The 11,220-nt window shown below is 43.4% G+C and overlaps 1 protein-coding gene across 1 annotated transcript; it reads right to left on the reverse strand.

The window, feature by feature from the left end:
* Positions 1–1,647: 1,647 nt before the first annotated feature.
* Positions 1,648–9,371, reverse strand: LOC138359255 (organic cation transporter protein-like). The gene is made up of 10 exons (XM_069318332.1): positions 9,205–9,371; positions 7,892–8,072; positions 7,576–7,679; positions 7,108–7,262; positions 5,956–6,124; positions 5,398–5,545; positions 4,358–4,620; positions 3,735–3,814; positions 3,156–3,340; positions 1,648–3,028 (listed from the first exon to the last, which is right to left on the reverse strand). The coding sequence occupies exons 1-10, from the start codon at positions 9,354–9,356 to the stop codon at positions 2,888–2,890; spliced, it is 1,578 nt and encodes a 525-aa protein (XP_069174433.1). The 5' UTR covers positions 9,357–9,371; the 3' UTR covers positions 1,648–2,887.
* Positions 9,372–11,220: the final 1,849 nt, after the last annotated feature.

Raw genomic sequence — 11,220 nt, forward strand, 5'->3', positions numbered from 1 at the left:
TTCTAACATTTTGATTGTATTCTACACCCTGGTGGCTTGTTGTATTCTACACCCTGGTGGCTTGTTGTATTCTACACCCTGGTGGCTTGTTGTATTCTACACCCTGGTGGCTTGTTGTATTCTATAGCCTGGTGGCTTGTTGTATTCTATACCCTGGTGGCTTGTTGTATTCTATACCCTGGTGGCTTGTTGTATTCTATACCCTGGTGGCTTGTTGTATTCTACACCCTGGTGGCTTGTTGTATTCTACACCCTGGTGGCTTGTTGTATTCTACACCCTGGTGGCTTGTTGTATTCTATAGCCTGGTGGCTTGTTGTATTCTATACCCTGGTGGCTTGTTGTATTCTACACCCTGGTGGCTTGTTGTATTCTACACCCTGGTGGCTTGTTGTATTCTATAGCCTGGTGGCTTGTTGTATTCTATACCCTGGTGGCTTGTTGTATTCTATAGCCTGGTGGCTTGTTGTATTCTATACCCTGGTGGCTTGTTGTATTCTACACCCTGGTGGCTTGTTGTATTCTACACCCTGGTGGCTTGTTGTATTCTATAGCCTGGTGGCTTGTTGTATTCTATACCCTGGTGGCTTGTTGTATTCTATAGCCTGGTGGCTTGTTGTATTCTACACCCTGGTGGCTTGTTGTATTCTATACCCTGGTGGCTTGTTGTATTCTATACCCTGGTGGCTTGTTGTATTCTATACCCTGGTGGCTAGGTGTCTTTGACCTAAGGTGTTTTCTTGCTCCTTCTCTCACCTCAACCCTCCTTCCGCATTCCTCTCCATTCCGTTTCCTTCACCATTCCCGCCTTCATTTCTTTCACTATTCCCTACTTCACCCCTTCTCTTCCCTTATCCCCGTCCATCTCCATCAATCCTCCATTTACAATTTCCCCCTCCCTCACCCCTATCCCATTCACCCTTACCTCTCCATTCCCTCCCTCCTTCACCGATTCCCATCCTACACCCGTGGCGTTGCCTCGTAGTGTTCCGGCTGGTAGCGTAAGGTGCGTGCTGGCAAACTTCCAATGTAAACAGTGGCAGTGCACGTGGCTACTAACAGGCGTTGCTACTCTCCCTCTCTCACACACAAGTGCCGCCCTATTTCCCCTGCACTATAACATCTGGAGATAACCATGAAGAGAGGTAACGAACTACATAGGAAACTATGAAGGAATTAAGCACCAGCACCAGATAGCTATTATCTTGGGTACTGAAGGAATGCGCGATTATGCTCAACTTTACCAAAATGGTTTTTTTTTTTAAATTCGTAATGATTTGTAAAAGTTACGAATAAAACTTTATGAATCTATCTTCAAGAAAACTAATGGAAAAATAGAATGAAGCCAATGCAGAAGCCAGTTTTCATGATTTGACAGGCAAAACTACTTCAATTGTAATGCTTATCTAGAAGCGTACGTACCTGGAGAACTCGCCTAACCTATCAAGGTCAATGTTCAACTTGTTGGGTGTCCTTTACAAGGTGGCGTTTAGCAGTTATCCTCCACAGTGATTGGAGAATCTTGCCAGACAGGCCACAAGAACACTAGGAAAGGGAGCCTCCAAGGCCGTAGGAAAATGTCTTTAGAAACCATTAATAATATCCAGTAACTCCAAAAAATAGGGGAGACAAAATGACGACTAGATCAATCTTAATTGTTTGCTTTATTTGAAATACGTCACAAAAAATAATTCTGTTTTACAAAAATACACCTACAAATATTGAATATTTACACACGATTGTTTGCATGCACGTGAATGTGAATAGTGAATAGCACAAATAGCTTTAGTAATGAATTAATTTCATTGCTTTTCACAGCATAGGAATTACAGGAATGCAGCTTGGATATATAAGGACACTTAATGATATGTGTTGATACTTAGAAATAATAATAATGAATAAAATCTTTCCCACAGGACTGGTATCTTTTTATATAATACAAGAATACATTTATACATTTTGCGTGTGGTCTTTGCCACTACGTTAAAAATGCAACGTTTTGCCTACACAGAAACGCTGGAATTCAAGCAACTCACTTAACCTATCGAGGCTGATGCGTAGAATATACGTCAATAATGTGGCGATTTAATGTTAACTAGTACGTTACATTTTTAACGGATTTCTCGATTCCGTCAAAAAGTCGACGTACGGGATGAGAGAAGGCTATCGCTGAATGATTGATAAAGTTAGTATGGAAATTGCGTGATTAATTAAAATGTGAAATTATGATTATGGGAATAATATAAATGTCTTTAGAAACCATTAAAAATATCCAAATTATGCGATTAATTAAAATTTATAATTATCAGAACGGCATGGTAATTCAGTACAATTATTTTATACTAAAGTTTCGTAATATTAACCCTGACTTAAGAATATATATTCGTGTCTAACCCATCTTCTTGTTTAGCTAGTATTGTTTGTAACTGTGCACCATAGTACAAACATTGACGTACTAAGCTACTGCAATGTTCCCTTTTTTTCAACCGCCTCCCAGCTGCTGCTGCGGGTTTGTCTTCCTGTACTAGTACCTGCTAGTTGTGCAGTAGCTAGTACTTAGCTTGTCTTTATAGCCTCTTTCACCTCCCTTTCTTGCTACGTAACAGTCCCTATGATTCCCTTCTTACAACTTGTAATAAAGTTGTTACAACTAGTTATAACGTTTTAATGACGTATTACAACGTTGTTACAACTTGTTAGGTGTTAAACCTTGTTCGAACGTTGTATCCACGTCGTAGTTACGTGCTGTATTTTGGCGGAGTTTGTCTATTTCTTTGTGCCAGTTCCCCTGACTTCGACCATGGCGACTGTCGCCCCGTTGTAGCCCTCTTCTCCTCCGTTCCTTGCTGCTGCTTCTCAGGTATTACCGTCTCCTCTTACCGGCACCTGCTACTTGGACATGGCCTCGACCTCCTCGACGGTCTCCGGGAGGGGCATGTGGTTGGTCTCCGGGAGGAGGAGGGTCAGGAGGCCAGCAACCAGAGACAAGATGCCGAAGAGTGTTGAAGGGAGAACGTAGTGGACGTCGCCCTGCCGGTGTAAACACGTCATCCTTAGAATAGGGAACACAATAATACGTATTCCAAAAGTGTCAAAATTGTCATTGTAGTTTGGTGATGTAAGGGGTGAACCACCACTGTGGTGACTGAGGACTTACAAGTAAAGTGATGATGTAGGGGGTGATGATACAACCAATCCTGGCCATCATGGAGCTGGACCCCACCGCTATGTTGCGGACCTTAGTGGGCATCAGTTCCCCCGTGTAGAGGTACTGCTGCTGGAACACCGCCGTGGTGAAGAACTTGCCAAAACTCACCAGGAAGAAGTTCACGTAGATCTGGTCTGCTGGGAGGGAAGGAGGCAGAGGAGGCAGGAAGGGGAATGAGGTAGGATGGAGGACGAAGCAAGAGAGGAAAGGAGTAAGTAAATCCTCATCAAGATTAAGCTAATATGATTCAATAGTACATCAATATGCAACTCGAGGAATTGAATACAATTCAATAAATTGACATCAATGTGTAATGAGTCCGTTTGACAAAGCAGAGCTTGAAGTATCAACTGTTGCAAAGGACCAAATTGGAATCAGATTATTCGTATCCAGAAAAGTAGAAAATCCACCCAAAGTTTGTCCGTGAAACAATAGGGAGGTTTCCTTTCCATGAAATAACTGTTAGTGGATCTAGCGAGATAAATAACTCGCTCTCTCTGTCTGTCTCGCTGTCTCTCTCTCTCTCACCCTGGGGCACAGCGAGGATGGCCAGCAGACAGGCACTAGAGGCGATGAAGAGCCCGCTCATGGTAGCCCGTCGACCGAACCTGTAGAAGACCAACAGAAACATCCTTGTGAATAACTGCTTATTTCTTTCAATTAGAATTATTAACTGGAGAAGAGGTGTAATTGGTTAATTAAGATTTATAAATTAAAGTAAAAAGTGTGTTTACTGTTGTACTTGTATTTGTATCGCGTGTTTAAGAAGTGAAGATGAAGGTGGCAAAGGTATGACGTCTTTAGAAGTAATTATCACAAGGTGCCAAGCCAAGGGGACTATGTAGTGAAGTCTTAAGAAGTGACTGTGCTTCAGTTCAGTGACCAAGAAGACCAATGGGAGGCGCCCTGGGAGGTCACCACGGAAGGGCCGTGTTCTACCTTAGGTCCCATCTACTTCTAGAGCCTTTGTACTGAATTGAACCACATGTAGCCCGTCCGAACCAACTACAAGACTATCCTATACTTCCCCTATTATCACTCTCCTCCTCTTTCCTCCTTCAAATTACTTCCTTCCCTGGAAGATTATTAAGGGCACCACAAACGATAATAGAAACTATGTTAGGAACTTGGAAGACCAAAGAGCCACCTACTTATCCAGCGGGGAGATGAAGACAATGGCTGAGGGCAGCTCCACCAAGCCGGATATGAAGATCATGAGGAAGGGATCGGCCTTAATGTTGGCTCCGGAGAAGATTAGGCCATAGTAGACGCTGGCTGACACGAACCACAGGAAGAAGGATATCATGCATCTTCGTCGCATCACCGGGGTTCGAACTAGGGTGAACTGGGCGCGCATAGCGTTGACAATACCACTGTACCACTTGGAGGATTGTGTGGCCGTCGCCTCGTCTGCCTGGATAACAAGATTCATTATTTTGATATATATCTTTATCACAATATTTGTTAAATGTGAGTAATGGTAGAAATTGATTGATTATTCAGAGGGGCGTTAGGATTGGAATTTAGATTAGTAGGCCACGAGTCCAACACCAAACCAAGAATTGTGCTGTGATAGTGATAGTTGAGAGTGATATACATAGTGATGTACAAGGGCTGAGTGTGGACTAAGTACTATAATTTTAGAAGATTGTGTTGTATTTACTAGAATATTTATTTTTTATTTTCTATGCAGTTAAATATATGTGGTTCATTAAGAGGACAATGGGAATATACTAGTAATTACCTGGGAGGAAGTTTATCAAACAAATAAGAAATTGGAACAGGGTGAGAATGGCTCGAGGTACCTTATCACTTTGTGTGTAGTTATACCTCAATAAACTTATTTCAATAGCAAATGAAAGTCCCCAAAGCCAGACTAGATATTTGGTTGGGATCTACAAGAATGTATGGTTAAGCTTAGCAAGCCCTTGTCTTATAAATTTAATAATCATTAGAGTTGAGTAAAGGGATCATGTAGGACTGGGAATGTGGTGCCGGGGTTTAAAAGGGAATAAATTACATGCTTTAACCTATTGGCAAATTAGCGTACTGCTATTCTTGGACAAATTGCTTATATTGAAAATGGCTCATGGTAGCTGGTTAATGAACATCTGATGTCTCCCACTGTAAGCCTGCACAAAATATTATCAACACGACCCGTAGTAGGAATAGTGTGGCTTGTGGAACCTACCTTGGTGTAGGCCCGGGAGATGAGCTTCAAGACGAGCTCGTCAGAGGGCAGCTCCTTCCCGTTCCTCCGAGCGATGTTCTTCAGGATTTTCAGCGCTTCTGGGAACCTCCCCTGAGATGCGAGCCACCTCGGAGACTCCGGCAGGATCCTGTGAGACAGGATACAAGCGGTGATGCTCAGAACGCATCGTCTTTGACAACTTCGAGCTCCATGGTCCTAAGACACCCTCCACCCTCCAGCCACTTGCTCAAGGAACCTCAATGTACCTTGAGAACTTCGAGCTCCATGGTCCTAAGACACGGCTCCACCCTCCAGCCACTTGCTCAAGGAACCTCAATGTACCTTGACAACTTCGAGCTCAATGGTCCTAAGACACCCTCCACCCTCCAGCCACTTGCTCTAGGAACCTCAATGTACCTTGACATCACACTCTTGAAGACATTAATTACCGCAGAACTTGTGACGACTGGAGTCACCATATGAAGAAATGTGATACAAGAATATACTTAAACTTCAGTTAAACATTTGGGTAGAAGGTGGCGTCACCCGCATACTTACCAGTAGTAAGCAACGAGGATGAATGAGGACAGACCAATAGCCAGCTCCAGGTACCGCCAGCTCCTGATGAAGTAGGCCATGCCCGGGAGGATGGCTGTGCCAAGACCAACGAAGAAGATGTACATCATCCCAGTCATGGTACGTGCCTCGGGCTTCACTACCTCCATCACTGTAGGAGGAGGGAAGGAGTCAACACTTGAGTGCCTCAAGTTTCCCTACCTCCATCACCGATGGGAGAAGGAAGTGGTGAAGGAAGCAATAAAGGCCTCTTTTTACGCAACTTTCGACACTGCAGGAAAATCAAGTGTAGTTCAGGATGGACTAAAATTTCCTATGCTGAAGCGAGAGACCTCTTAAGCAAAAATATATAACAACAAAATCTAAATTTAAAGTGCGACTGCAATTTAGATACAGTCACTCTATCCGATAGTCTGAACGAAACACTATAAAAATAGTGAAATCTCTTCAATGTAAGTCAAATCCCATATAGGGGTTCATTCAGTGTTACTAAAATAAGGGCCCTCAACACAAGACCTACATCATGGCCTTCAACACAGTACAGATCCCTACCTATGAACCTACTTAGATAGTTGACCCAACGTATTGGCCTTGTTCAGTTAAATTCCCAGCTGATATCCTCAGCTCTCTGGTGAAGAATGGTGTCTCCTCATCTGATACAAATAATTTCCAATAAGCTTATTTGCCTAAATCATGCCCCTTCTACTCAATAGCGTAAATCATGCCCCTTCTACTCAGTAGCTTAAATCATGCCCCTTCTACTCACTAGTTTAAATGGCCCCCTTCTACTCAATAGCTTTAAACATGCTATCATAACATAACGTAACATTGTCACTAACGTAAACAATGCTCTATACTTGCAAGCTCAAATCATGGGCATAATACTCATTGAATAAATCCATGCAACTACTATTTCTTGGTCCAGTTCATGGACATAATACCCCTTGACCCAGATCATTGGCATACTACTCACTGAACCAAAACTTGGGTCCCTAGACACTAATACAAATAAATACCCTTTTCTCTATGAGGCTAATGTGATCTCATCTCTCTCAGTCGGACTTGGACTCTCTCTCTCTCAGCTCACTTGTCAAAACACTGTTTTGTTCGTACTCAAGTGTCTTGTATACCAACCCAGGACGAAGTTGATGACTATCAAGCCAGCACTGAGGATGGCAGTGACGAAGCGAAGTACCAAAAACTGCATGTAGGTCTTGGCGAAGCTCACCACAGTGCCAGCCAGCGCTGCGGCCACAGCACACAGCACAGACATGGGGCGGCGACCATACCTGCAAGAGAAAGAGTATGAAACGTAACTTGAATGGTATTTTATAGAAATTGCAAGTTCGTTCTAAATCAAGAATCTCTGATCAGTTCACAGGAAGGGGAATACGGCAATAGCGTGTATTTTGTTATAGCATACTAGATGAGGTAGCCCTGCAGGAGGGGAAGGTTCAGACCTTTCCCCTTCTCTTTCCTTCTCTACAAGCCTTCGGCTATCACTAGCCGAAGGCTTGTACCCAGAAGAAACGGTCCTCATTAAAATGTTAGCTAAACATTTCTCGCAATGATACGATATGAAAGGTCTTTAGAGGACCTCACCTGTCTGAGAGCTGACCCATGACGAGGGAACCCACGAGGAGACCGCTCATGTAGGAGGCCTGGACGGTGGCCATCATCCAGCGACGACTACACACCAGCGAGAACTGTGGCACAAGGTCGTCATTATTGTACCTACTGGGGAGGTCTTGTTCACATGGTCGTCATTATTGTACTTATTGGTGCAATAATTACCTTGTCTCTTTCAACAATCAATGCGGCTTTGTTTACAATGATTAGGGCCTCAAAATTGTGCCGTATAAAGTAAATATCTTTGAATTAAATACGAAAACAGGTTGAACAGAGACACGGTCCTCACCTCAGAGACCAGAGTAGACTGGAAGACTGAGGGATCAAACACCCAGGAGTCACAGGCGACGGTCGGGACGTTGGTGGCGAGGTGACGGGCGGCGGCGCCCTCTCCACCGACCAGGTCCGGCATCACCGCTGTGTAGTTGTGGTCGTAGTACTGGCACTTGTCGTAGCCCGTCTTGTCGCTCCTGAAGGCGGCGAGGAAGGAAAGGTTTTGTTGGTTAGATTACCGCCGTCGTGTGGGTCAAGAGGCAGTTAAGGCTCATTATTCATTTATTAATATACTCCATATATTTACAGCTATTAAAAACGTTTGGCGCCTTGGAAAATGTACATAAAGTTTCTTAAGGAGTTGGATGAGAAACTGGTTAGGCAAACCAGATGCCAAAGAGCAGCCAAGATCCACCTCTTTCGTTTATTAAAATGTTTTCGTGGATTATACTGTAGATATTGATCATGATTGTACAATGATGAGAGAAAAATGGAAGAGGGGAATGGTGGAGTGAGGGATGGTGGGGAGGACGAGGGGATGGAAGAGGGAACTGGCGAGTCCAGTTCTCTGACCACCTGACCACACTGACTGCTCAAAAGTCATTGGTAGCCGAGGCTATATGCCCAACGACCCGACAGCACTTGATCACAAATTAGGATGTCAGGCAGGGCACTCTGCCTGACATCCTCGGCTACAGGAACGTAGCAGAAAATATGAACAGTATGGTATTAATCCCGCACACAGACCCTCTAGACGCAGCTGGAGGGGGTGGGAGATACTTGTCGGTGGGTCTGGTGGAGCTGAGAGGAGGGGAGTGTCCGCCTTCTCCCCCACCCCTCATGCCACTCACTCACCAAGCCATCCACCCCCTCATCCACGCACCCACCCGCCCAGTTAGCCACCAAACAATGTATCCACTCTGCTCGCCCACCCTGCAAGCTCGCCCTCCCAAATATGACTAAACAGCTACCGACAGTTTAAAACCTCTGGTTTATAATATATGAATATATCACTTAAAAGAGTGATATTTAAATAAATCGGAATAATAAGACATCCAAGTCACTTATCTCTAAAATAAAGGTAGTGACGAGATTTCTGAGCGGACTATTCAAGTCATATAATTGGTCCACAGGACGGACCGAAACGACCGTCGCCAGTTCCTTTGTTACCGACGAGTGGGATGGGTGTCTAGTGTCCAGCCATATTCAACATATGAAACTTATTCTGTAACTAGAATATTAATAACACTGAACTCTGAAATACTCCAATAAGTTACAAAGACAGCACCGACAGGAGCCCTGATACGAAGGAACGTGTCCGGTGCTTACCAGGGGCTGGAGACGTTCAGAAGGGGAAGAGAGGCGTTCCACAGGTCTCCTACAGCGTCGTTCAGGCCGGGGACCCGACACCAGTGCTCAGGCGTGTAACTCAGGTACACTGTAGGGAGACGAGATTGATTGATAATGACAAACGAGGGCATATATATTATATATTGCATATATACCTGAGGGAGCCCACCATTTCAAGTAGCCCCTCTACCGGGGACAAGTTACCAATTGGCTTGTCAATCCATTATTCCTCCGTTACCCCTAATTATTGCAGGCTTCCCAGTACTCCCAGTAATTATTTTACTTATTGCTATTATTAACAGTGATATATACTTTCTCTGGTCTTCAGGGCATGACAGAATATGCCACTTGTGGCCTAAGTCACGTGTTTGTACGTGTGTTATTATACACCACTTACACTTCTTGCTGCATATACAACCTAGTTGTTGATTCACTACTTCTCAGAAAGTCAATTGGAGAAAGACATCCTCAGCTAAAGTTAAGTCGTCTGCCTAACTGGTTGCAATTCTAGGAAGAAAAGAGACTGGCTCTTCATCTTACCATGTGTAGCCATGTCTCTGCATATATTTGAAGTATAGATCACACTAGAAGAGATTCTGCTGGGGCAGCAGGCTACACCAATTACCACGAAGCTTACTGGAGCATGAATAGTGCGTGCTGAACATTGCAAGCAGAATTATATGCCCTGAAAGTGGCCATATATTATGCAATTGAGAATAATTTACACGATATCATCATTCATTCCGACTCTAAATCTTCGCTCCAGGCATTGTTATCCAGCTAGCACAGATCTGGCTGGATATATATACAACACAACTCATCACAGAAATCCTACATATAGGAACAGAACAGAAGCACACAATCTAGGGCTGTCAATTTCCCTAAATTGGGTACCAAGTTACATTGGCATAGATGGTAATGAAAAGGCAGACTCACTAGCAAAAACTGTTACTGCTCTACGTATTTTAACTCCAAGTTTTTCACAGATTAAGGAGCAAATAAAGAAGAAAATACTCCCAACTATCAAAAGACGCCACAGAGCCAAAGTAGCGGAAGGACGATCCACTGCGATGTGGTACTAACAAGCCACTGGCTACTACTTGTTCAAGCTTGGTAAAAAGATATCCAGAGGCATTGCAGTAGCCTCTGGCCATACACAGACTTGGGTACAAGTGATAAACCCATTAGTTAAAGAGTATCATATCTGTGGAACAGATGCAGAGGCGCCACTATTGCATTATTTACTAGAATGTGAAGCAACTGAAGCCCTGCGCATCAAACTCAACATTCATCCAACAAGAGCAGCTGCATTAGATGCAAAACCCTCAGCGAATACACTTTCAATGTTAAAAAAGTGGTTCAAGATTCTAAATCAAGTATAAATAGGGTTAAATCAGAGTGGGAAAATGTTTTTTTTTCTACAAGTGGCTGTAGGCCTGTACATCTATATCCGCCACTGGACCATTCTCAAGTCGATTGACGACGAAACGTCGTCAATCGTCAAACTTCCTAAGTTTGGTGAATATAAAGAAGCTGCCTTTCTCACCTATTCCTTCTACCTCAGGCCCCACCCATACTTCTTCCTACAAATAAGGGTTGTAATAACCCTCCAGAGGTTAAACACCAAACCAAAATAACATTTAAGGATTTTATGTTTTATTTATGTGAGAAAATTACAATTTACAAATTACAAAATTATACACATTTAAAATTATACAAATAATAATTTTTTAAAACGGGAATTAATTACCATGCATAAAATAGGAGAAATCTAAGCTTTGGGGGGGAGATGCTGCGGAGTCTAGGAAATTACCCGAGGATACATAGAGAAGCCCTTTCAGGAGAATTAGGGACGTTATTCTCCAAGACCTCAGTCAGGAGAAAGTTTAACTTTTTCAGTAGGGCGTCGAGAGCCTTCGGGTCACCCTCAAACAGCCAAGTCATTTTTAGAATTTCATTTACGGTTTTTGACTGTATCCTTATTGCATTTAAAGT

Source organism: Procambarus clarkii, chromosome 90, assembly GCF_040958095.1.
Source record: "Procambarus clarkii isolate CNS0578487 chromosome 90, FALCON_Pclarkii_2.0, whole genome shotgun sequence".
NCBI classification, from domain to species: Eukaryota; Metazoa; Arthropoda; class Malacostraca; order Decapoda; family Cambaridae; genus Procambarus; species Procambarus clarkii.